At 46.1% G+C, this 27611-nt stretch overlaps 1 protein-coding gene across 4 annotated transcripts in view; it reads right to left on the bottom strand.

Annotated features, from left to right (window-relative positions):
• Positions 1 to 27611, bottom strand: part of KLHL29 (kelch like family member 29) — a 308129-nt gene that overhangs the window by 224421 nt on the left and 56097 nt on the right. For 2 of the 4 annotated variants that reach the window (XM_055327217.1, XM_055327218.1), the window contains exon 2: positions 969 to 1076. Coding sequence is in view for 1 of the 4 variants with exons in the window: in XM_055327214.1 (XP_055183189.1) it covers positions 969 to 1076; positions 10180 to 10191 (120 nt within the window). In the remaining 3 variants the exon portion in view is untranslated. Of the gene's footprint in view, positions 1 to 968; positions 1077 to 10078; positions 10128 to 10179; positions 10471 to 27611 lie in introns of all 4 variants that reach the window. The other 2 variants (XM_055327216.1, XM_055327214.1) reach the window with 2 other exon arrangements.

Below are 27611 nucleotides of genomic sequence, written 5' to 3'. Positions count from 1 at the left end.
CCATCTCCAGGCTCTCCTACTTCTGCACGTGCAGTTCTGGCCTGCTGGGTGGGTGCTCAAGCAATCTTATCGATCTTTTCATCAGATTTTGTGCCCTTTAGGCCACGTTCCTCCTAACTCTCCTGGCTACCTGGTTTTTACAATCTAGGTTTGAAAATCCTGAATCAAAAGTTTAGGCCAGACCTCTATAAATCTAATCCATGGAAATTACCAAATCACTATGCAAAGATATATATCCAAAAATGTTTGTTGTGTTTTTATTTGTAGGAGTGAAATTTAAAAATATACTAAATGCCCACTATTAGGGCACTGGTTAAGTAAATTGTGTAGATTATCATATCCAGATGATATGAAGAGTCTAAAAATGCTACAGATCTGTATTTACTGAGGTAAAAAATGTACATGTGACTATCGTAAAGTCAAAAGAACGCATCACTAAGCAGTACATACAGTGTGATCCCATGTACGTGTGCATGTGTATATACATATGTGCATATACTTTATAGAAAGTACATGTATAGAAAGAAAGTCTGGAAAGGGACACTAAAATGGTTATTTCTTGGGATTATGACTGTAAGTAATTTATATAATTTTAGGTGCCACCTTTTAAAATATTTTTACAATGAACAAATAATCTTTTACTGATATTGAATAATGCTACTTTAATAACAAGAAAATTTAAATAACCAAAGAAGTAATTCAGGTCTTGAGGAGATTAATGGTCACCCAGCTGCTGGCTGCCCCCAGATCTCTGCACCCCCCCCAGCCCTTTGGGGAGCCAGAAGAGCTGCCATCCTGCTCGTAGATTGATTCTTGGAGGATTGGGGCTCGGTGGCTTTGCTAGGTGCTAATCCCACATCATGTAAAAATCCCCCTGACCAAAGGGCTGAGAGGACCAGCTATACTCCCTCTGGCAGTGCCTGGGTTTGTTCCTTTCTTATTTGCAAGCGAGCTGAGCAGAGTCTTACCTTTCGATGTCCGTCTCTGGCCAGCTCAGGATTCGTCCCCAGGATGCAAAAACCTCGATGGCCACCAACACTTAGCACAGCATGAGCATCACCAGGAGGCCAGGCGGTCTAGAAAGAGAAGGAGAAAGGTGGGGGTGGTGTGGGAAAAGCTATCATCTTCTGCAGAAGTCTTTTTAGAGTTCCAGTATCTTAGTCCCCACCCTAAATGGAAGCCTGTCCCTGTGCTGAGTTTCTGAGTGTGGACCATCTCCCACGGGGCGTGCCCAAATGCTGCCACGGGCACTCCCAGACAAGGGGGCCAAGCGGGCAGCAGAGAACCCCGTGGCACAGACCCTCGATGTCTCTCCCTTGTCTCCCAAACACACAAAGCCCTAATCCCCACATCACAGCCATTAACCGTGGATAAGGGAGAATAATGGCATTGCCTTCCATTTGATTCAAACCCAGGAACTCCAGAGATGGGAAAAATGAGAAATTTAAGTCTTTAATCTAATGCTGAAAAGAGAACAGGACACAAATTCTAGATTTACAAAAACAAATCATTACTTCTTTTAGATAATGGGCAAGGAGACCTTGAGGAGGCAAAGGATGGGTTCCCTGGAAACAATTTTTTTTTAATATAGATTTAAAACCTAGTAGAAAGAGCCTATCTATTATGGTGAGGCAGGGCTATTCCCAGTTCCCTCTTTCAAATGTAATATATGTGAAAGCCATCTTCACGACAAGAAATGGCATCCTCCACTGCAAAAATGCACGGCTGTCATTACCTGGGAATCGATATATTTTTCTAAACTGAATATATCATTATCAATTGATTTTTCTGTTTCCTCTTAGCACTCCAGAGTCCGGGATAGTAGGGGAAAGCTTTAATGTGATATGAGGGATTTGGACAGGTAAATAAGTTATTGTAAACTAATTCCACCTTGCAACGAGCTTCTCTCCCAACAACGCAACGGGTCTTTCTCCGAGCCTCTTTCAACCCAAGCTTTTCCAGCTGCCACTGACAGAAACACACGTGAGCCATATCAAATAGCCATTTTCAAGCTGAAGGTGGCAAAAATATTATTTTTCCCAAGGAGAGAGTGTTCCCTTTATGATTAAGAAATAACCTCTGTGGGGAAGCAAAGTAAGCCAAGGTCACCATTTAATTTTGACACAGAGCCAAAGTCGTGAGTACATTTCCTCTACCAAGCCTATGTGAAGCACACGGATAAATCAACTGCTTTGGCCACGAAGTATTGACAGTACTGGTGATAATAAACGATCGATGTATTTCTGGGAAAGATCCTTGGCAGATATGTGTTGGTGAAGAGAAAAGCCTGGGAGACAGCAGTCAGATTGTTTTTAGATCCTTGAGAATTTTATTCATTCATTCATTCCCTAAATTTTTATTGAGCACCTCCTGTGTGTCAGGCAATGTTCTAGGCACTGAGGATACATAAGTGAACAAAAGATAAGGAAAAAAAAAATTCCTGACCTAATGGAGCTCATCTTCTACTGGGGGAAAACACAGAATCAACAATAAGCTTAAGAAGGAAGTACAAATTGTACGGTATATTAAAAGGAAGGCAGTGCTATGCATCAAAGAAGACAGAACAGAAGAGAAGTATCAGTTTAAAGAAGGTGGTCTGGGTAAGAGATATGACATTTGAGCTCATGGGAAGTCGATGAAGGAGTGGGCCATGCGGGCATCAGGGGTTGAGCGTTCAGCAAAGAGAAGAGCCAGTGCAAGTGTCCTGGGGTGTGAGAAGGAGGGGGGTGCATACCTCTCGTGTTCCTGGCCCAGCAAGAAGCCCACTGTGGCTGGATGGGGAGAGTCTAGTAGGTCATTCAGCTGGAGCGGTGAGCATCTAGATCGTGTTAAGGCCTTGTAGGCCACTGGAAAGGCTACTAACTGAGAGTCCAAGACTCTGGCCACCCAGCTTTATTTATTTTTTATTTTTTATTTTTTTAAAATAATTTATTTCTTCATGGGAGACACATAGAGAGGCAGAGACATAGGCAGAGGGAGAAGCAGGCTCCATGCAGGAAGCCTGATGTGGGACTCGATCCCTGGACTCCTGGATCATGACCTGAGCTGAAGGCAGATGCTCAACCACTGAGCCACTTAGGCTTCCCATGGCCACCCAACTTGAGAAGGAGCTCTCATTCTCTTGAGACAGACTCCCAGATCTGTCAGCTTCATCTGCTCACCATCCCTTAAACCAGGTGGCTCCGTTCTCCAGGCTGTGCTAGATGAACAGGGCATAGGTCAGACCGGGGCCCAGAGGGGCAGTGGAGGGGGGATGAGCCACCAGGGATGCCTAGCATCTTCTGATAACCACAGCCTTGTCTTCCCTCCTTTGTGTCCCCAGAGGCCACTTTTAGAAGAGGTAACTGAAACAAAGTCTTGAACAAGAATACACTGCACTGCACACAAGGCCGAGTTCTCTGGGACTTTTCCCTAACATGCTTATGAAGGTGATGGGAGCTGATGCATTAGACATTACGGGTTGTGCTGGGTGTACTCCCTATGTCTGCTTTCCACGCTGTCTGTCCCCAAGGGGGGCTCATTTGATCTGCATGGAAGGCATCATCGGAGCTCGGAGACCCTGTGATTCCTAGTTAGGTGCAGGCAGTGCGGACCCCAGCGGGAGACTGGAGACTGGTGTGGGGTTGGGTGTTTATTCCCCTACTTGTCTGCCTCTTTGCAGTGACTTCACGGGCTGGCTGTAACCCTCCACTGTGGGCTTCACAGAACATCCCCTCTGCACCCCGGCTTTCAGCTGGAAACTGCCCTACCCCATTGAGGGCTGGGGTCGGCCCTGGCGGGGTCTCTGCACTCGCACCTCATTTTTATGAACAGCCCTGTCCACCAGCTCTCTTCCAAACACACATTTCAGTGTGCCAGTTTCCCGTTAAGACCCTAGAGGGTATGTTCTCAGAGGCAGTTGAGAGCAGGGCTTTGGAATCAGGGATCAGATGGAAGCCTAACACTGCCCCTTAGTTTTGTGACGCAGGCCAAGGCATTCAATGCCTTCCTTTCTCACTCTTGGAACTAGAGAAACTGATGCATAATTAGCAGCAGCAGCAGCAAGATCACTGCCTCCGCACTTCCACCACCTACTCCACCGCCCAGGGCAAGGAGCACCTCCTGGCTGACATCTGGGCGCACCCCAACCAGAAACTCCTCCCTCCAGGGGTTTCTAGCTCTTCTCACCTCCTATTTGGCAGTAGTTCGTGTCTCAGTGATTTCACTTATTTCCTCTTGCTCTTCTATACACCCCACCTCCATCCCTTGCAGTCAAATCCTGGGCATCCGGAGAACAGACATTATCTTAATATTTGAAATTCTGGCCCACAGCACCCATCACATGGTGCCAAAGACCAGACCCTCTAATTCGTTAGCTTGTCTTTTTAGGAGGCCTACAAGCTACATCCATGCACCTAAGCACATTCTACTCTACGAGATGTAAGGCAGTCGAAGTGCTTTTAAAATAAATTACTAGAAACTGATTCCTAGTAATAATTTTGTTCCCATGTAAACATAGGAAAACTTTAATTTTCCAAAGACTGTGGCCTGGGGGAAAGGGGTTCAAGAATGAACCCAGGAGATGACAGGGAGACAGGTATGGTTTTCCATCTCCAGGTTGAGGTGAAGGCACTATCTGCGGGTTTGACTTTGACATCTATGGTCAAACTGACCCCTTTCTCTTCCATTAATTTCATCATCAAAGGCCAGCTTCCAGGGTTAAGGAAAATAAAATAAAAAAGCCAAGGGATGAGGGACTTTTACCTTTCGTTTAAAAAATACAGTGGGTAGTAAGTCAATGCCTGTGAAAGGGTCTTACATGTTCCCACTTTGTCCAGGCACTTAAGAGATGCTAATTGAGTTTGGCAGGGCATAAAGGCCAATATGAGAGACCCTCCAATGGGGTCTTTGGGTCAAATAACTGCAGAATGATGCGAGATCTTTAAAATTACCCCCCCCCAAAATGTTTGAGACCCTTCTCACTCTAAGCCTATAAATAAAGATGGCTCCTGACATGAACCAAATTGATAGCCAAGAGAATTACAAATAAAGGCCCCAGGATTTTTTTCCTTCCCTATAAAAGATACCAATTTTTGGAGAGAAACTGCCCTTAAGAGAGGATAAGCCAATTAGGGAGTCTCCCATTTGATGCAGGATCAGAGACTGGCCCTGCCTGGGTCTTGACCAGGCTACCCAATTATTGCTCCAGCGCCTGGGCAGCTACCAGCCCTCAGCCAACTGGGAAGCCAGGATTCTTTCTTCTTTGGAAGGAAAAAGCAAAACAACTAGAGGCTGCAAACTATGGAAAAAAAAAAAAAAAACCAGCTCCCACACCCACCTTCCTGTCAGTCCAGGCTCAGGACCCTGGAGCACCCCTGGCATGGGGGTTACAGGCCTGCTCTGAATGTATCCTGTAAGGGGAACTCTCATTCACATTCTCTTAAGAAGGGGGGAAAAAATAACCCATCCATTAATAACATCAACCATGGGTTCACCAAAGCCTGCAGGCATCTTGCCAACCCCGAAATAAACACTCTCAAAAGGTTTATCCATCAGGTTGGCGACAGTTCATGGGCTGAGGGATCCGGAAGGCTCTGCTTTTACAGAAGAGAATGGACATGCAGAGATGGAGTGCCTTGCAAGAACCCACCCAACACAATGCAGAGGTTTCCTCTTTCCATTAAGGAGCCAGAACCGGCCACTGATGAGACCCATTACTTATTCTCAATGCCGGAATGCACCGCCTGGCCAGCCTTTGTGTGGGCATGTGCTCTTCAAAGAAAGACAGGATCTTCAGAGGCCATGACTCCTGACTGAGATGGAATCATGAAATTTTCAAAATGCCTCAAGTTTACAATGCCTCGCTCATTCACATTTTCTGATTTACTTTTGCTCAGAAAAGTAAATGAGCTGATTAGTATTATGATTCCTATTTTATAGACAGAAAATAAGAACTGCCTCAAGTTACACGGCAAGTACGTAAGGGAGGTTCCAAGCCAGAATTGGAACTCTTGATTTGTGCCTTCCATCCCATGCTTTGTTCCAAATTCTTCAACTGCCTCATCCCAGGGGCCCCAATCGGTGGTAAGATTAGAGCAGTCCTGAGTTCACTCTGCAGTCACCACCCCTGGGCTGGATAAAAGGACAGGTGGCAGGGGGTATCCTCACTCCAGTCTGGTCCTGGTGAGCCCAAACCAACCCTATGACCCAATTCGGCTGCTGCCCCTCACCCCCTCACCCACTTCTCCACAGCCCCCCATGCCCCGGTGGTGCTCAGGTCCCCAGGTGACCCCCTCTCACAACACAGAAGCCACAGACTGGCCCCCACACGCCTACCACAAAACCAGTCAGCACTAAGGTAGCTTACCGGATTCTCCATTACTCTGAACTCAGTGTTTCTCAACCTTTTTTCTTTAATTATTATTATCACTCCCCCCACCAAGAGAAAAATTCAATTCAATTCTATTTAAATTTTTTCTAATGTCTTAGACATTCAACTCTAAGGAGTATGATTTTGTCTGGGAGGGTGGAGCTGCAGAGGGGGATGAGCCATTATAGTATCCGAGAGTGTTTATGCCTTCCTTCACTCCTGGAATCGATTTACAACCTCCTCCCTCCTCCCTCGCCCTTGCATTAACTGACTTTCTCCAGACCTGCCACTTCTAGACTTATATGTCAGGACCCAGCACTGCCATCTCCTCTGCCTTAAAAATCCCAGTTGTTCCTCCTCTCTCTTGCTCCCCGCCTGTTCCCCTTCCCCACAGCATTGTCCTTAATGATGTGTCTTCAGGTCACCTGATCTCTCTGATCTCCACTACTGCTGAGCAGCCAGGCCTCCCCGCCTCTCACCAGGATCACAGCAACAGCCCCCAAGTGGCCAGGCTGCCGCCACAGGGATTGTGCTCAACCCCAGAATAGTCATGGCATTCCTGCCCCAAATCCCTCCATGGCAAGGGCCCCGGGATACCCAGGCAAATCCTGATTCTTTCCATGTTCCACACTGTCCAGCCTCCACTGCCTGGGCCACCGGCCCCCAGCACCGCCCCTGCCCCCCTCCTTCCCTGACCACACACCTGCTCTCCTCCCTGAATCTCCTCCCACCTGCCTTCACCCCTTCTCCTACTGAAGACTTCTCTTTACAGTACAGATACTCTTAAGGAAACTGCTGGCAAATATCAAGCATGTGCATCACCCAATGAAATTTCTTGACAGCCCGTCTCCAGGTCCCCTTTGGCTGGTCTGGGCAAGGAGAATGGGCAGAGAAGGAAGAGGGGGTGCCCATAGACTGATCGGATCCTAAATTATGTCACATCAGTGCTCTGCCAGACATGCAACTGGAACAGTTCAGAAAATAAAGTTGAAATCAACCCCCTCCCCTACACCCCACCCTGTCATCTTATCACCCAGCAGGCCCTTCAGCACTTGCATTAACTAGGAATCCCCTAACTCGGCCCCACCACTCGGTGCCGGCACGCAGACCCTCCTCCACCCCCAGTTAATACAGATTTCCTGATCAATGGAACTGGAACTGGCATGACCTTTGCATTTTCTGAAGACCATGAGGTGAGGACCGGGGTGGAGGTACCAGGGGACCCAACAGCCTGACTTGCCCATGGTGGCGTGTATAGCACCTGGCACGTAGTAGATGCTCAGTAAGGCTCTGTTGAAGGAAGGAAAGTGCCTACCAGACTCAACTCATTTTCTACAATTTTGCTTCACACATCTGGAGGTTCACACCATGGTTTCATGACTGGAATACAAACCAGCTAAAAATAAAAAAAATCAGACATTGCTTCCAGATTTCGTTCTTATAAACAGGCCTGCATCCTCCCTTTAAATTGCAATAATTCCTTCCCAGATGTTGCTTCTCCTTCAGACCCATAAATTTAAGCTTTTCATGATGACGCTTCACATTCGCCTGGTGCTGTGGGCTCTTTGGAGTGCTTGTGCATCTTCTCTCCTTCATTAGACCACCACACGGACCCTGGGAGAGGCAGGACAGGCACCCGCATCTCTAATTCACTGACAGGGAGGCCAGCTGCCGATACTGCCAAGCTGGACCGCAGTGTGAATGGGTTCCCCTCTCCTTCCTGCTGTTGAGAGACATGCAGTACCCTCCTTTCCAGCACCTGCCAGGTCTCCATGTGCAGTGGAGCATGTAGAGAGGCTCACCTCCACCATGTTGGCCTCAGTGGAGCTGTGCCACTTAAAACTCTGACTCCATGTGAGCGAGTCTCTTCTCTGGGTTCTCCCTAACACTCCTGTGAGGCTGTAACATTTCAGTAAGAATTGTCTAGAATCTTGGAGTAACACAGAACAGTAGGCCAACTGGTGGGTGGTAGCAGTGCACAGAGGAAGTAGTGCGTGGCCAGATGAGTTGGCTCCCCGGCTATCTCCAGTAGGCTCTACAGTCCCAGTCATGTTCATCCCAGCTCCACGGAGTGGACCCCATCTTAGCATCAACCATGGAGGAACTCACACTCTGGGAAGAGACCACTTCAAGTCTGGACCACATAGCAGAGCCTGAGAGAGTAGAGATTCCCTCTTTCTTTTCTTTTTTAAAAGATTTTATTTATTTGTTCATGAGAGACACACAGAGAGAGGCAGAGACACAGGTGGAGGGAGAAGCAGGCTCCATGCAGGTAGCCTGATGTGGGACTCGATCCCGGGTCTCCAGGATCACGCCCTGGACCAAAGGCATGTGCTAAACTGCTGAGCCACCCGGGCTGCCCAAGGGATTCCCTCTTTCTTTCCAACTTTCCTGTTCCAGCTTCTTGTCTGAGGCCTGCCGCCTTCCTTGTCATTGGCCCTGGAGTTGTTTTAGTTCTTTGGGAGCTGTTGACTGTACCTTAAGCCCTCAAGTAGTCAACCACAGCAGAAAACACCCAAGTCCTCTACCTGGGCCACAGCCATCCATGCCAGGGGGCAGGAGAGAGTTGTGGTGACCGGGGAAGTAATCACCAAACCCATTCACTGGATGTGGCATCTGCTCACTGCCAGGGTCTGGAAGGAGCCAGTCTGGCAGACACTTGCTAGCGAGCACACAGTGGTCCCACAGCATCCCCTGCCCCCTTGACACTCCCTGCCCACAGCTTTAGAAAGAAGCAATAGGCAAAAGTGACTTCACAGAGTAAACATGTTGGGCTTTTAGATTCAGTGTGTTTCTGGTCAGTTCTGGGAGATGCAGAGAGATGAGACAATCCCTTCTCCCAAGTCTGAATCCCCATGGCCTGAATGACATGGTTGGAGCTTCCTTCTGGATTTACATCCTATTTCCTGTTGCATGGGTTCTGGGGCTGGCTAGGCCTGTGTGTGGTCAGGAGCATGTAGGAAAGGCACTCAGCATAGCCCATGGCACACATAATGGGTGGCTCTAACCATTATTTAGCCATACCTGCTAACTGAAGCACACAGGAGGTGCGCCTAAAATACCTACAGTGCCATGGGGAGGGCTGGGAATCACACAAGGTGATGCTTTCTCTCAGGAACTCTCCACAGAAGTGAGCATGTAGGGACAAATGCACAGGCAGGGATCTTCCTTGGGAGGTAGTCAAAGCAGTGGGCTGACCACGGGTACAGGAGCCCTGGCCATCTGACACTGGTCAGCTGCCACTCCTTGTCTCCTCCAGCTATGACCCTGAATGTCCTCTGAGGGGGCAGCTTCAGCCTCTCCCCTGCTTCCCTGCCCAGCAATTGGTAAACTAGACTCCAGGCCTGAGGGAAGATGCCGCTAAGGCTCCTATTCCCTCTTTCCACCTCTGTTCTGAACCCAAGCCTACAGGGCCAACATCTGAAAACCACTGCTTCCTTGCCCAGTAAAAAGCTGTTTTATTTGAGTAGATCTGAGGCTGTTTCTATACTCTCAGAGAAAAAAAAAATTGTGAAAGAAAAGCCTTTGGAGATTACAGTACTTTTTACCCAGATATGATGAGTTATCCATTTAAAAATAAACCATAGACAGGCATGTTTCTCCGTACCCAGGCAGAAAGCAGTCATTACCAGGAATTTCTCTAAGTTCTCTGCTTTTCTTGGCCAATATAGAAACAGCCTAGGAACTGAAAATAGAATTAGGAGCTAATTCTGTTTTCCTGATCTCTACCAACGTGTGCAGGCAAGTGACTTGATCGCACCATGGCTTCACGTTCCATCTGAAAAAAAAAAAAAAAAAAAAAAAAAACCATGGAGCCATTGCTCACCAACCTCACGGCACATCTGCGATCTCAACCAGCAACCGAGGAGCCAGGCCAGAGCCCAGAACAGTCGATACAAATGCACGGAATCGCTGAGCTGCGGCCTGGTACGGCTTGATATCCAGATAGAGGCAAGAAACCAAAGGCAAGAGTGGGTGAGTGACAAGCTCAAGGTCACACAGCTGATCAGCAGGAGGGGCAGGATGATGGCAGTGCTGGCTTCCTAATTCCCCCGCTGGTCTCTTTCTCCCCCCTCATCTCTCTGCGGTTTAACTGGACGTGAAGATTCCAGGAAAGTCCCCTAGAAAGGTGGGAACAACTTATCAAACCCAGTCTTCCTTCCTGCAGAAAGCCCCCGTCTTCCTCTCTCCTCTCCAGCGAGCAGTAAATCAAATATTCCTTGCTGCATTACTTTTCAAGCTCGATGTTTCTAAATCCAAAGACATCTATAAATAATACATACTCATTTATATGTACATTTAAAAGATTAAAAAAAAGCCATAACAAAGATACCTGTAGATTCTTCTGAATACTAATGCCCTATTTAAAACACAGTGGGAGCAAATGGCTAACGAGCACAGGTAACCACATACACGAATCTCCCTCCGCTCCATCTCGGGCTGCACCCAGGAGTGGGGAGCCTCCATTCTGAGCACTCCATTCACTGCTTCTCTCCCACGGTCACATTTAGCCATCTGCTTCTTCTTTTATATGTGGGACTGTGTATTTTTTTTCCCTCTTCAGTTTTATATGAAACATTTAGCAATGAAGTAGCAAATAAAAATACTACATATCATCTAGAATTCATATAAAATTGTAGTTGGCTTGAACGCATCTAAAGGTTGATAAAAAGAAACACATAGATGCTTCTTAAAGGCTTATTTATATTTTATTACACATTACACACATCACACTCCATTGAGAAAATTTAGAAGTTGATGTGGTTCACTCTGTCACAAGCTGGCATGGTGAAGACTACCGCGTCTAGAGAACATTCTTCCGTTGGAACACAATGCACTTGCTTGCCGTTACCCCAGCAGACGAAAGTGACACAAATAATCCATCAGCACTCACTTAGTCTTTGAAGGGAAGGGTTTCTGTACTCCTGCCCACTCACCCCGGAGTGTGCACTCTTGGCCTCGTCTAGGTACCCCATCCTCCAAAGTGAGGATGTGGCTGCAGCACCATCGCCTCCCAGACAGATGCTCAGGTCAGCTAGAAGCTGGCAGGGTTGGCATCTACCCGGTCACACAGCCATATGCAGAATTACAGGATGTCACAAGGCTGCGGATGCTAAGGGTCAAGTTAATAACACTCCTGGGACTGAAGGTGATCAACGGAGGGAGGCCCCAAGCTGCAGGAAGGCTCTATGTCAGGGTGTACTCTAGGTTCTAAAGGGCGAGAGAACCTGCAGAGTCAGCATGGAGACCAGCAGGGTGATTCAGCGACCCCCACACCTGCAGCCTGCCCTCACGGACGACAAGAGAGAGGCAGGAGCCAGAAAGTGTCAGCAGGTGACCCCCACCCAGGCTGGGGGAGGGCCGGGGCAGCCTCTGTTACCGAAGGTAAGGGGAGGCTCTTCTAAACCTCAGTCCTGCCAGGGACTGCAGCCTCAGCACCTGCTCTGTTGCATGCTCTCCGGGACCCCTCCCCCGCTTCTGGCATTACAGGGAGACACACACTGCTTGCCACAGTAGGAGACCTTGAGTTTGCTCATGCTCACAGCACATGCCATGTCAAACGTGTCTGTAGCAGGATCATCTGCTATCTGTCGGCCGTGCAGCAACCATGTATGAAAAATAACACTGAGGAGTAAATTAAGTGATCTGTCTACAAGCAGCCTGTTTAGATGAGGAAGGGCTGCTGTTGACAAATCTATGAAAATTATACATAAATTATCTAAAAGCACACAGAGAACATCTTCAGAATGAGGACTTTGATTATGGGCATTTTATTTTATTTTTTATTTTTTTTTGATTATGGGCATTTTAAATACAACCCGGATTAAGTCATCTTGTCTTCCTTGAATGGGGTAATATTAAGAGAAGAGGTAGGAGAAATCAATTATACTCATCACCTTCACAACCCAAAAAAAAAAAAGTTAAGATTTTTTTGTTTTTCAGGATAAGGATGCCTTCACCCAGCAAGACTTCTGGGTGCTGCCAAGAATCCTCTGTGAAATGGATTATAGGACAGTGGGATCCAGAGCAGCCCCTGGGTGCCCTTAAAATGGGAAGAAAAATGCATGGGGGCCAGGTATGCCTCTCACTGTGGAGCAGGACCCAGATAAAGATTTGAGGCAACTGATTTCTTTGGGGAGTGATTTCAGAGAGCTAGGCAAGTGGGAAATGACACAGGTAAGTGAAGAAAGCCAACACAGATGGTCCTAAATGAGCAGGCCACTGCTGTGGGCACCCAGGCCAATCTCACTGCGAACCTCTGGGTGACAGGGGCAGGTCTCAGAGGCATCCCTCACACCCCATGGTGTGTGCAAATGCAGCTGGAGCATTTTGCACTGACTCCCCCTTTGTCCTAGGCCGAGAGAGGCTGCCAGAGAATTAACCCCCTGGCATTTCAGGTCTGCCCTAAGTGGTCAGCAAAAGCACTGGGGGCGCAAGTTGGGGAGGACCCTGGGAAAATGAACTTCCAACATGTGCAAACACACTATGTTGGAACCTTATAAGCTCTGATTACTTGGATGGAATTCAATTTGCCACTTTCAAAAGTCTAACAAAAACAGACTACCCCCCCTCCCATGTAATCACTGAATAATATTATAATCATTTTGGGTGGAAATTGCATTATTTTCCTGATGGAGGCACAGGCTCTGCAACTCTCAGGGCTTCGCCTGCTACATTACTTTTCAAAGTATGAAGTAGCAGGTTCCAATTATCTGAAAAAAAAATTTAAAACAGTAACAGCACAATACATAGTGTGATCCAGGCGGAAAGAATACACATTTTCCAGGACAGGCACCCTTGATTGGTAGCTGTAACTGTTAAACACATTTCAGGTAATATAGTGATAATGGACATTAATAGTAGCAATAGTGCTGAAGTGCTGGAATATAATCATTTCTGATTATATTACTATTTCCTTTTGTGGAGCACAGTGCATATTTCCAAACGACTCTATGCTCATTAAAAGACACAAAAGCCCAGCAGCAGGTTGGCAGAAAGGTGGCCGGAAGGTGCTTGTGGTTCCTGGTGCTTGGAAAGTGAGAAAAGATGGTGGTCAGAGTTCTTAGTGGGCTGAGGAGCCCCACCACCATCCTCTGTGATCCGGCTCCAGCCGAGACCTCTCTGCTGAACAGCCATGAAGAGTGCCCGTAGGTACGATGTAGTAAGCGGATAGGTTTTATTTTTTTATTTTTATTTTTATTTTTATTGATTGATTGATTGATTGATTGATTTTAGCGGATAGGTTTTAAAGGAGAATTTGGCAAGTTAAAAAACGTTTGTTTATGCTCAGATACATGATCATTTTTCCCTTCATCTCTCATTATCTGAAAAAGGAGATTGCCTTCTCTTCGATATACCCAATAGATTGACTGATAAATTCTTTATCCATAAAAAGATATCTCACAGTGCACTCTCTTGCCTAATTTAGCAAAAACAGATGTGTAGTTGTTCTTGGGATTATGACTTCATATTTTTAGGATTTGGATATTGTTGTAAATAAGACTAAAAGGTCACTTTAAAAAGATGCCTGACAACAGCTAAATGCTGCAAGAAATCATGAACATGCACCTGTGAGGCAAATGGAAATGGCACAACAATGGTTACACCTGATAGGAATTGGGTCTGGTGGCTTGGGACACAATTTTAAAGGAAGATGTAATTCCCAGATTCAAAAGTGGCTTCTCCTGAAAACTTGGATGGAAGTAAGAATCGCAACCTCTGGAAAACTGTCAGGGGACTCAAAAAAGCTATTCTAGTGGGGTGCCTGGCAGGCTCAGTCCGTAGGGCACGTGACTCTTGATCTTAAGGTCATGAGTTCAAGCCCCATGTTGGGCATGGAGCCCACTTAACAAACAAAGCTGCTCTAGTGATAAAGAGTACACTGGGAACGAAACACCCACTGGAGTTGAAACTGCACGCGACAGGCTTGAATGATGATTCGTGAAACCGACCAGTGAAAAAAGTCGTATTTTAAAGTTAGCATGCTATAGATGTTCTAATTCTAAAGATGTGTAACTAAAGCAATTAATTACATATTTTAAGTAGACGATAAGTTATCTATACTACAACAATATACTCTATGTCTGTGTGTAATACTATAGATATGTACATCTATATTCTCCAAAATTCATATGTTCAGTGTGGCTGAAAAGGTTTTTTCAGAGACCTTTTCTTTGGGAAAGTGGGGGAATATTTTATATTTGGGGGGAAAGTTAGTTTTCTTGGCGCTGTAGAGAGGTGGTCACCATCCTGGCAAAGGCCCAATTTAATCTACAAATCAAAGCCACACTAGACAATCTTTAATTCAACAATTCCTTCATTGTACAGATGCGAAAACTGAAGCCCAGAGAACTCTCTGTCCTACCAAGGAATCTTTAAATGACAAAGTGAAATGTGTAAGAAAATCTAGACATCTGACCATGGCTTCTCCCATGGATACGCCATGCAGCAGTGGTTCGGCCTAAGGCTCTTCATCTGGCTGGTGGGAGTAATTTGGGGCTAACCTCAAAGAATCTACCTGTAGTGGGTTATTCTAGAGCACTGCAGTGTTTGCCTTCTCTTCAGGAGGCTTTCCTTCTGGATCACAGACCAGTCTGCATTTCCGAAGCTCTCCCAGAACCTACCAACTGCCTTAAAAAGAAAAAAAAAATGAAGACACATTTATTGAAAAGCCTATCTAAATATGAAAATGTACGTCTGGTCTTTTCAAATGGTAGGAAACCGTAAGGTGCCAGGCAGGAGCGATCCTCTAGTCCTAACTCTGTCCATCACCCTCGGCCTCCCTCAGCGGCAAAATCTCTTCTCCCCTCTAGACTGGAGCAGTCCCTTCCACTTCCAATCCCTGGGATCCCGCTCTTCATGCCTGTTGGTGCTGGGCCGAGGCTGCCCACTGGACCACCCATCCTGATAGAAGGAGCGGCTGCTGTTACTAGAAGGTGAGGAAGCCGGATATACACTGGCTTGTGATGAAGCTTTGGGTGCTGAGACATGCTTTAAATTTTATCAGTTATGCAGACCCACTTCTTCCCCCTGCAGCAAAGATAAGAGGAGGAAGGGCGGCGTCTGACAATGGGTGTGGTGTCCTGCTGAAGCAGTTACAGAGGTTCCTGGGGTCCTCTGAAAGTCCCAGGCAGCAGAGAACAATTCTGAGTTCCCAGAAGCATGCTTCTCTCCAGTGTTTGTCTTTCGATGGGGCATTTCAGCCACAAAGTGCCTAAAAATTAACAGCGACATGAGAACTCCTAATCAGGAAGGATTAAGCTGGCTAGCCCAAGGCCACACTCCTCAGAGCTGCAGGCGTGGGATTCCTGGAGCAGCTGCAGAAAGCACCGGAGCACATGAATTATGAATTGAGACCCTGCGGATGCTCAAGTCTGGTTCCAGATTCCAAGGGGAGACGGGAAGAACCACATCTCATGCTTGCTCGGTCTATCCTGGCTCCTCCACTGACTAGTTCTCTGGTGCTGAGCAAGCTTCATGACTTCTCTGCCTCTGTCTCCTCAGCTGTAAAATGGGATAACAAGAGCACTTCCTCCAGAGAGTTGTTGGAAGATCAAATAAGGTAATTCAATAAAGTATGCAGAAACGTGCCTGACGCACATAGTATGTTCTCAATAAAGGTTAGTGATTTTTGGTTGTTCTCGTCTGCCACCAGAATGATCTTCCTGAGACACAAATCTGCTTTGCTCTCATTTGGAATCCTCCCATTGAATAGACAAAATCCAAAATGCTTGGCATGGTATCTATGGCCCTGGCCCTACTCTAGAGACTTCTGCCCTTATTGCCCGCAGTGCCTCGGCTCTGAGCTTCTGGAAGCTCCTGAGTATGCACCATGTTCTTCCTGACCTTCGTGCCTTTCCACAGGTGCTGTGTCCACCTGTCCTGTCTGTCCCTCATCTTCTGCTTGGCCAGCTCCACTGTGCATGCCTAAGTGCCCATCCTCTGAGCTCCTGCAGTTTCCATATGCACACATTTATTTTTTTTAAAGATTTATTTATTTATTCATGAGACACACACACACACACAGAGGCAGAGACAAAGGCAGAGGGAGAAATAGGCTCTTTGCAGGAGCCTGATGCAGGACTCGATCCTGGAACCGTGGATCATGCACTGAGCCAAAGGCAGACGCTCAACCACTGAGCCACCCAGGTGTCCCATATGCACACATTTATTGAGGCACCTTGTACTCTATCCAAATCTTGGGCCAGATAATTCTTGTTGAAAGGGCTGTCTGGTGCAATGTTGGCTGATAAGCAGCATTCCTGGCCTCTACCCACTAGATGCCAGTAGCATCTCTTCTCTCCCTTGCCCCCAAGTTGTGACAATCACGAATAACTCCAGACATCACCTACTGTCCCCAAGGTAGAAAAGGGGATAAAATTACCCCTGGCTGATAACCACTGTACTCGACTATAAGCCCCTTGGACACATAGGCTTTTAATGTACTCATTTCTGTATCACAGGGACCTGGTCCAGTAGTTGGCAAATAGTAAGCGCTCAATAAATGTCCACTGAAAAGGAAAGAAGGAAATACAATGAATTTAGGCTCATAACATAGTAAATACCTGCCCCCCACAACACCCAGGATGAGATAGGCATGTGGGATCAAATAATGAATAAATGAACATGACAGCATTTGATAAGTCACTAAACACACAGTGTGAGTATCAAACAAACAAGTGCCTCTCATCATTTCAATACCTTAAAGAAAAATGTCAACCCCCCATCGCCTCCGGTTTTCCCACTATCTGTCCTATTTGGCTGCTCTGCATCCCAGAGAAACTTGGGCAGGAGCTGCCTGGACCTTCTGCCTGCTTCCTTACCCACCATTCCCTTTGTAGCCCATCGCTCCATCTCAAGTTCTCTTGCTAAAGGCACCACCATTTCCTTGTTGCTAAATCGGGTGGAATGTTTCCACTTTCCCAACTAGTTTGCTCCCTCAGAAGCCTTCTACCCTGATGGCCATTCCTGGGACGCAGGCTTGACAGTCTGATATTTAATAACTGCACGGTGTGGGCACCAACCCATCATAGCGCATGCACTGACCAGTCCAAACGTCCACAGGATATGAGCAGCCAGGTCAACTGTGCCGTGTCTACAGGCTGAACAGAAAAGCCTCGCTTGAGACACCATCTCCCTTAGCTCTGGGCCACAGCAATCTCCGATTTCCTCCCCGTGACACGGTCTGTCTGTGTTGCAGCTCGCCCACCTCCCTCTGGTTATTAAGTATGGGAGTTCCTGAGGATTTTCCCTAGGCTCCCTTCTTCTGACTTCGTTCTCTTCCCCCAGATGACCTAAGCCATGCTCAAGGCTTCAGGTACCCCTCCACGCTACAACTCTCCAAAGCACATCTACTTGCAGTCCCCACCTTTCCTCTGGGCTCCATCTCCAATCTGCTTACCTGACACCTCTAATTTGATGTCTCAAAGGCAACTCAACCTATCATGCTCCTTCCTCTGACCAAAACAAAACAAAACAAAACAAACAAAACCAAGCAAAACAAAAAAGCCAGGGGACTTCCCCAGGGCTGCGGATCTTAGTAGACAGCACCTCTAACTCATTGTACAAACTTGACACGCAGCCGTCCTACAGGTTCTCTCCTGCCCTACCCATCCTTCTGAAAGATCTCTTATCTCCATCTGCTTCTCTTTACCTCCATTACCACTTTCCTGTCTTGCAACAGGCTTTTTCTTTGGCCTCCCTGAATCTTCACTTGTTTTGCTCTGATCTCTTCTCACGTGGCAGCCAGAGAGATTTTTCTCAAAATGCAAATCTGATTCTTTCTCTCATCTGCTTCAAGCCTTCCTCATTAGTCCCAGATAGACTGGAGCTCCTGCATGGCCCCAAGGCTGTGTGTGGACTGGTTACGGCTTCATTTTATTCCTCCCCGCTGCTATCCTCTATACTCCACCACACTGGTCTTAAGTTTCTGGAATGTTCCAGGCTCCTGCCATAGGGCCTTTCGATGTGCTGTTTCCTCTCTTCACCTGGTTATGCTTTTTCAAAGCCTAAATCAAGCATCAAGGCTTCATTGACCTGAGACTCTATCACATCCCTGTTTCTGGAGCTTTGAGAATATATCTTTCCTTCGAGCACCAGTGTTCATGTTTGTGATTATATGATTAATTTGTCTTCTTAGCCTAGAGTGTAAGCCCCAGCAGGTAGAGACTATGTCCACTTTTGTTCACCTCTGTGTTTCTAGCCCAGGGGTTGGAAAACAATGATCTTTGGGCCAAATCCAGCCCCTTACCTGTTTTTTGTCAATAAAGTTTTATTGGAACAAAACTACACCCATGCATTTATGTATTGTCTGTGGTTGCTTTCACCCAACAAGAGTTGGGTAGGTTGTGACAAAGGCAGTATGGCTCTCAAAGCCTAAAATATTTACGGAAAACACCTGCCAGCTCCTGCTCTAGTCAGAACATCAGCTCCTAGCAGAAAGCAGAAATTCAATACAAATTTGTTAAATGAATGAATAAATGGGCAAGCTGAAAAAAAATGAGCTTCTGATATATGCCTTGGTGTCTGCTGAGGGAGTGTCTCAAATAAGCCCTCTCTAGGGCAATGCTGGCCACCTGCAGACCTCCACTGGGGCCCATGGGGGCTGGTATTCATGTGCCCACCCTCATTCTCTTTAGGAGCAGGATTCCTTAAATTTTCTTTGGATTCCTTGCCAACAGGCAAGGAGGGGGTCTTTCATCTGACTGCAGGGCCTCTGCTCTTGGTGCTTCAAAGCCTGGGAAACTCTCATTGGCTATCCCACACCAGCCAGACCCTGTCACAATCCTATGACACCCTGAAGGGAGAAAAGGGAATTCCAGAGCCACTCTCACCTCAGGGACGTGGGATGGTGATGGGGGAGGACTGTAGGGGTCCAAGGAAGTCTCAAACACGGTGGGCACCCTGGTGGGGTAAGGAGCCCAGAAGTACATCAAAACCCCTAAGGGAACAGAACCAAAGCAGAGAACCAAAAGAGAGAACTGACACTCTCTCCAACTAGTCCAAACCTCAGGATGCTACAACCCAGTGCTCTCACGACCCATAGGAAAAGACTGCCTTAGTCACTCCGGCCCCCAAAGACCTGGCCATTCCTTGTCCAGAGCCCATTCTGAGTTCAGCCTTTGGTCAAACGTCATCCTATAGCCATCCCCGTGTTTGAACCAGGGTCTCTGCCTCAATACCCTGCATGATCTCAGAGCAGGGCCTGCTCTATGCTTCTCTTGCCTCTGTCATGCCCCTTCCAGCTCCAACACCTGGATCAGGCAGGCACAGAGTAAGGCACACAGGAGGGTCTCGACAAACACCTAGGAAAGGCAAACTGGCTTCGGAATGCACTGGATCCATACAGCACTGCCTCTGACACCTGAGAGGCTAATAGCCACCACCCAGCTCCCTTCTGCTTCTTCTATGGCAGGTCTGACCTGGAGTGACCCTGCCTCCCTCCTCTTCTGCTCAGCACCGTCCCAGCTGGGCCCTGTCAGCACATTTCAAACCAGCCTGGGTGCATCGACTGCCCAGTCCTGTAGGTTTATTGGACTCCAGGCAGGGATCTTCTTGGAGCTGCCATCCTGGTAAAATTTCAAAGTCAAAAAGTAGCTATGTTCTTTTCTTTTCTTTCTTTCTTTCTTTTTTTTTTTTCTTTTTTTTTCTTTTTGATGGGGGAAGATTCCAGAATTTTAATACTCATAAATAAGTTGTAACAAATTCCCAAAGCAGTGATAAAGCTGGATTCAGGCTGAAGCGTTAAATGTGGCAGGAACAAAAAAATGCAATGTGAGCATTTACACCAAAGCACAAATAGCCAGAAACCCGCAGAGTTGGTGCGGGAGAATGTTTCCGGCTCTTCACTCATGGGTGCTAGACGCATGCATCACGTGGCTTTACTAGAGAAAGAGTTTCACATTTAGTTCTCAGATGTTTTGTAAAGAGCCACAGAAAAGAGAACGAATACTCCTGAGCAAAGCTCAAAGCACTGCTCCAGATATTCTAGAACATCCTCTTCTAACTGCATCTTTCTGGGTCCCAGGTACGGCTCTAGGAACACTGGGACACTAAAGGGACCCCCCTGGGGGTTCTGTGGAGGCAGCTCCCTCTCAATCCTGTCTCTGCCACTGCCCCCACTGCATCAAGGGCTCAGGGTTCAAAGTCTTCTCTGCCTTGGTTTCTCCACTTACAAAAACGGAGAGGATGGTGGCTCCTGTCATCCATCATGCAGGAATCTGCTCAGTAAAGGAATCCTTTGAAACAGTCTTGGTGTCTGTATTAGTCGCCTAGGGCTGTCATAACAAAATACCATTGACTAGGTGGTTCAAACAACAGAAATTTATTTTTCACAGTTCTGGAGGCTGGAAGTCCAAATATCAAGGTGTGGGCAGTTCTGGTTTCTCCAGGGGCCTCTCGCCTTGGCTTACAGATGGCTGCCTTCTTGCCGTGTCTTCACATAGTCTTTCCTTTATGTGTCCACATCCTTGCTGTGTCTCCCTAAGTCTAAATTTCCTCTTTTTACAAGGACACCAGTCAGATTGGGTGAGGGGCTGCCCACATAACCTCATTTAGCCTCAATTACTTCTTTAAATGTCTGTCTCCAAATACCATCACATTTTGGTGTACTGGGGGTTAGGGCTTCAATACATCAGTTTTGTGGGGGTGCACAATTCCGTGTATAATAGTGGCTAACAAGTGGATAGAACAGTATGCTTTATCTCATTCTAGGAGAATTAAGGAAAATGGGAGTCTACTCTTTTGTAGACAGGTCACCCAATGGCACACTTGACTGCCCTCGGAGGAAGGTTTTGAGTAGAAAGACAAATAAAATTCTTTTTTATTTTTTAACAAATAAAATTCTTAACCAAAATATCTTCCGTTAACTGGATTCCCATTTATTTATTTATTTATTTTACAAAGGGCTTCAGTAAAAACAAATTAATAATGATGATAGCAGTACCAATAATAGTAGACCAACCAACAGCCAACCATACCAAGCAAAGCCACAAACACATTTAACCTAAAATAGCTTAAAGTTGACAAGAAGGTAACTCTGAGCTACAATACCTAGCATTTATAAAACAAATTAGTTAACTTTTTTAGAGAGTGTTGTAAGTCCATCACAAGAGACCATGGACTATATATAGGTGGTCCAATTTTACAACAAACCAAAACTTTCTCACTGATTATTTAAGAGACTAATAGACAACAATTCTACCAAAAGGAGCCAGACCCGAGGAGAGAGGAGTTTGTTCTGGAAGCACTACTGGGTGGTCTTATTTAATTCACAGTAAATCTGTCTCCAGAGACTACAAGCTGATCGAACACAGGGTGTGGACGTGAGGAAAAAATAAATGTGCCCCTGTCTCCTATTTCTACAAGTGGTCAGACTCAGCATAACATCCTTAGCTCTTGACTTTCAGCAGGAGTGTCCATGGAACATGGTGCCCTAGGCACTGAGGCAGGGGGTGGGGTGGGAGGGTGGCTGGCTGGTCATCCACTTTCTACACTGGGCAGTTAGCTTGGAGTCTGGCGGGCAGGAGGCACCCAGAAATACTTGTATGGAATGAAAAAAACATTACTTGCAGGAGAGACCTGAGCAAGGGGAAGACTGCAGGCAAATGCAGGAATGTAGGGAGGGGAAAACTTGCAGAGAAACTCTGAGCAGAGCACTCTACGGATCACCAGCAACTGCAAACGAAATAGATCATTCCATTTTCTGATATGATTATAAAAGGAAGCGGAATAAAGTGGAATAAATAACTGCTTTAAAATGTGTCATCTGCATCTTTTCAAAAATGAACTCCAGATTTCGTAAGGAGTGTATATCAAAGTTATAGAAGACATCAAGACTATATATCTTATAGACCAATTTAAAATCTGGGGTGGGGGTTTAAATAAAATCCAGCCTACTAAGCATAAAAACAAAGTTATTTTTAAACCAATTACTCTGTGAAATAAAGAATAACCATACTAGCTTGTTCTTTTACTGGGCTCATCCTACAATTCAGGGAATCTCCATCACCATGTGAGTGGGATGAGAGGAAAGCAGAGGCAGGAAGAGGCTGGCATGTGAGGCTAAGAAGAAATGTTGCAGGGACGCCTGGGTGCTCAGTGGTTGAGCCTTTGGCTTAGGTCATGATCCCGGGGTCCTGGGATAGAGTCCCGCATCAGGCTCCCTGGAGGGAGTCTGCTTCTCCCTCTACCTATGTCTCTGCCTCTCTCTGTGTGTGTTTCTCATGAATAAATAAATTAAATCTAAAAAGAAAAGAAAAGAACAAGAGAAAGAGAAAGAGAAAGAGAAAGAGAAAGAAAAGAAAAGAAAAGAAAAGAAAAGAAAAGAAAAGAAAAGAAAAGAAAAGGAATGTTGCAGCCTGAGCCTAAAGGGCTTGGGTATGATATTAAGGATTTTGTATTTTCTCCTCCAGCAAGGGGGAGACAACAGACTTTTTAAAGGAGTGACCATCTCAAATTTGTATTTTTCAAAAGATGACTTGCCAGTTAAAAGTCCCTAATGAAAATAGTGGCCATTAGCTGAAACACATATAAAACAATTAGGCTTTGGACAGGGTCTTCAAAGCAGGCAAATTCTCCTGATTTGCTATCTTCAATGACCAGCAGACAGTGAGCCATTGGTCTTATGTTTAGGGCTCACTGTCCTGGTTTCAAACACTATAAATTCCCTGCAACATAAATTCCCCTCAAACGCTGTGCTAAAACATCTTCCTTTTTAAAGAGTAAATGCAGGACAAGTAAAAAAATACCACAGTTTGCCAATCCTAAGAGTAAATCTGAATTTTCTTCATCAAAGGGTGAAAAAAAAAACCCTAGAATACCAAGTCTTTCTCATTTTATGAGCCTGCTTTTTCTAAATATTCATATAAGCTGACCTTTTCAAGGCATCGCCTGGAACTGAAAACATGCTCGTAATAAATTGTGTTTCTCTGGCTTAATTGAAACAGTGTCTTTGCCACGAGTCAGGGGTGCTCGTTTTCATTTCTCAGGGTGCCCGGAGAAGGAGAGTCAGTGAGGCATCATGGGGCTACTAGGACTTGTGCCCTGAGCCCACCTCACACTCACAATTAGGGTCATGTGTATGTGCAGGACCCCCCTCCTGCATTTCTCATCTCTGAATCCTCCGAAGTGCTTTCCTGGGAACTGTTAATGGATGGTACCTAGGGACCATGGGCATGTTTGGCAACCTGGTGAAACCTGTGGTCACCTTTCCAGAATAATGCTTTTAAATGTATAAAGTAAAGGACATAGGATGATGAAAGACACCAACTATGTTTAAGTATAGTTTTCAAGCTGCTAAAAAGCAAAATGTTAACGTAGTAGTAAATGTCTTTCTTTATTAGTGCATTAAGTAATGAAATCTAGTGTCACGTTTAAAACTGCCATAATTTCAGAGCATTGATGAGTGCAAATGATATTTTGAAACATGTGCAACAAGGATGAAAATGTCTGTGATCCCACTTGTGACAAAGTCACGGGTCCTGCTCATACTACCATGGTTCACTGCCTACATTCATAAATCGAAGAAGATGCTTTCATTTGGAAAGAAAAGACACATTCCCCCCCCCCCATTCATATTCACAGACTTCCTGTGCTAGACCAAGTAGAGAAAACAATTAACCCAATAAATGTGCCATGTAATGCTCTAAGGTGGGGATGCTATTGCTCAAACCTATTTAATCACAGAGCACTGCTCTTAAACTTTCTGGGGGCACTGCTGCTCCGACACTGTGGCGCTGTTGTGAAGATTTAACGAGAAGTTCCTTTCCTTATTTTTGAGTGTTTAAGAAAGAAACAATAAATGAAGAGATCAGGAGTGGATGAATCTAAGGCCTCAACTGATACCCCATGGTCATTCAGGCTCTTGTAACATGCTCCTTACAAGGACACTTCTGAGACTCTGGTAAGGAAGTGCGGTGGTGTGCTTTGCCCACAGTGAAGCACTGTTCCAACCAGAAGGACTGCCACTTGGGAATACCATTGTTCTGCGTTTTCAGGTGCAGTCAGTGTGGGCTGGACTCATGGTTCTGCCATTACCAGCTGTGGGACTTTAAGGGTCATATTTCTTTTCTGTGTCCATTTCGTTATTGGCAAATGGGCCTCTCTCTCTCTCTTTTTTCTAGATTCAGAGGTAGAGTTGAGTGATTCATCAGTTGCATATAACACCCATTATCTTAATGCCCATCACCCAGTTACCCCATCCCCTAGGCATCTTTTTCAGAGTTTTCTAAGGAGAAGATAAGGTAATACTACACACGAATGTTTAAAACAGCCTGGCACATACTGAGCATTCCATAATGCTAGCCACTTTTATTATTTATTGTCGCCTCATCTCAGGCCATGACAATGCCTTGGTTACTCCACTAATGTTTCCTCCTTCATCCTCCAAGTGTCTGAAATGAAACAAAGGCCTAGAAATAGGGGGTGGATCCTTTTCCAGAGTTCTTATAAGGCAGGGAGGAAAAATGCTATACCCCCCAGTCTTATTTTCAATACTATTTCCGGAAAGTCTCACTATGGGAGATGTACTATAAGCCAACAGAATTCTAAAGCTTCAGAGAAATTCTACCTTTTGGCTCTATGCTGGCCACTGCTGCATTCTCTGTCACCTTATACAGCATAGGTAGTTCTGGAGGCAAAAGACACAGCCAGAAGTATATGAGGACTAAGCCATGGCTGGGTTATAGTAACCAGCTGATAATGGTGGGGCGAGGGAGTGTCTGCCACACAACTTCCAGAGACGCCAGACGGACCCTCATGTCAGTAAAAGAACATTGAAGGAATAGATAAGAAACATTTCAAACATTTTACTTTTACTTATTTTTTGTGATACACACAATTTATAAAAGGAGACAACGCCGTTCTTGTTCTTTAGAAGTTTACGATCTCTCCGGGGAGACCAACCCAGACATGGGAAGACATAAAAATGCACAAAGAAACCACAGTCCCAGTACAAATGGGGTGGTTACACAGAAGTGCAGCTCCAGTGCTCGGGGGCGAGGGAGTCTGTCTTCTTAGAGTCTACGGAACAGAGAGCCTCCTTGATCTCAGAAAGTGCTACCCACCTGGAGATGGAAAGAAGAATCTTCCGAAAAGAAGTCAGTAAGTATCTCAGGCTTGAGGGATATATTTTATTTTATCCCGTGAATTTTGTAAATGTGTTTGTATCATGTTTATAGTTAATAACATTCACGTACCACACATTGGTAAATACAAAGGGGATGGCTCCTTTCAACGAGGGCTCTGACAAGACTGACTCTCTCCCAACTTTAGAGTAAAAATATTGATACGGAGGAGGGTGATAGTGTGAGTAAACCAGGTAGTCACCCTCCAGCTGACATTCTGAGAACTGTTTAACTATTTTGACCCTCAGAGCCCCAAGAGGGGCCATAAGACTGCCTTGGAAAAACAGGGTGGGTGCAGGAGGCTGCAGACCTGGCTGAGAACTTGCAAGCCATGTGCAGGGCTACCCAGACCCCAGAACACAGGGGCAGCCCTTAAGGGAAGAAGTGGGCAAACTGCAGTAAACATTTGCTGAGGGACTGAACGCAGAGAGAGAGGGAGGCTCAAGCAGAGCCAGATAGATCTTCAGCGGAGGCCAGGAAAAGAAAGACAGCAGGAGCTCACATTTATTGAGCTGTGTCCCAGGCTCAGCTCAAAGCCTTTATATGTGTTAACCCAGTGAACTTTATGGGACTGAGCACTGGATCTCTCATCTTAAGATGGGGAAACCAAGGCACAGAGATATTAAGCCATTTGCCAAAGCCCCACACTCACTTGGCTGTGGAGTCAGGATTCAAACCCACTTATCCGCCTTCAAAGACTGGAAAACTTACTTAGTTTATGCTAAGTGAAAGAATCTGGTCCCTAAAGACCACATTATTATGATTCCATTCATTTGACATGTCCATAATAAGGAAATCTGCAGAGACAGAAGGTAGATTAGTGGTTGGATTGGAAAAGTACACGTGCATTTCTACTTCCTCTCTTGCTTCTCAGCAAAACAGGAATGGGGAATGAGTGCTAACGGGTATGGGTTTCTTTTTGAGGGTTATGAATGTGCTGACCATGGTGATGGCTGCACATACATGTGAATATATTAAAAAACCATTAAGCTGTACACCTCAAACAGGCAAATTGTATGGAATGGGAGTTATAGCTTAATAAAGCTGTTAATTTTCCTTTCATTTTATTTTTTGCTTAGTTACAATTCGTTTCTTGAGGAACAAACTAAGAATACACAACTCTGCTTTCATTGGGGGCCTGGGGAGACAACTTGGCTTTGCTTCAAAGGGAGCCAAATGAAAAAAATGGGAGGAATGTGTCTTTTCTTTAGTGTCTTCCAATATCGAAGCTGCTAACTGAACCCTCAGGCCTGGGGCTGGGGCTGCAGGGAAGGGGAGCCCAAGGATCGGCTGCACAGGGGACCCCGGCCTCCGCTCTGTCCCCACAGCACCGCCGCCAGACAGCATGGGCAGGTTATTAAATATGAATTAAGAAAATGTAAGATCTGCCTGCCGAAATCTAAGCTGTGGAAAAACAACCCTGACCCTTCACATGATCCTGCGGGGCGGGTGAACTGTCACCGGCCGGTGGCACGTCTGGCCCAGGCAGAGTGGCCACGCAGAAACCTCGGGAGAGTCCTGCTCTGTGTCACAGAGAAGCCAGACGGGAGCTGGACAGCAAGGCCAGCGTCTGATCTGTGATTAACTCGCTTGCGTTCTCCCCACTTGTGTTCTGAATCGTGGGATTGTTTTCCTTGGTATTTGTCACATTGAAGACATGAGCCTTTTAATTGGCGAGCGAGCAGACATGCAGCTTGAGATGTCAAAAGACTGTCTTTGTTGAGACGCGACTCCCTGATGCAGGAGCAGGCGAGTTAATGGCTGTGTCCCCGAGTCAGCTGGGGAGCCTGACTTGAGCACAGAACCGGCCAAGACCCAGCCAAAAGAATGGAAGATTTAGTTTATGCAGACCTGTGCTAGAGAGCACCCCCAGGGGGGCTGAATTCTGCATTAGATTGGGCCCTGTAGGGTTCCAGAAAGTTTGGCCTTCCATGTCCCTGCCCCAAACCAAGCCCAGCTTTCCAAGGCACCAGGTGGATGGGCTTGTCTGAGAGGTTAAATGTTGTGCTCTGAGGTTGATGGTCCTTGAATTCACACTCTTTGCCCTGTAACTTTGTAGTAACCTTTCCACCTTGACCCTGAGCAAGATCATGGGACTTGGTTTGGAAAAGTACATGTGCATTTTTACTTCCTCTCTC

The sequence above is a fragment of the Nyctereutes procyonoides genome, unplaced genomic scaffold (genome assembly GCF_905146905.1).
Source record: "Nyctereutes procyonoides isolate TBG_1078 unplaced genomic scaffold, NYPRO_anot_genome, whole genome shotgun sequence".
Classification (NCBI taxonomy): domain Eukaryota; kingdom Metazoa; phylum Chordata; class Mammalia; order Carnivora; family Canidae; genus Nyctereutes; species Nyctereutes procyonoides.
The sequence above is the reverse complement of the archived record's forward strand: the minus strand, read 5'-3'. Positions and strand labels throughout refer to the sequence as shown.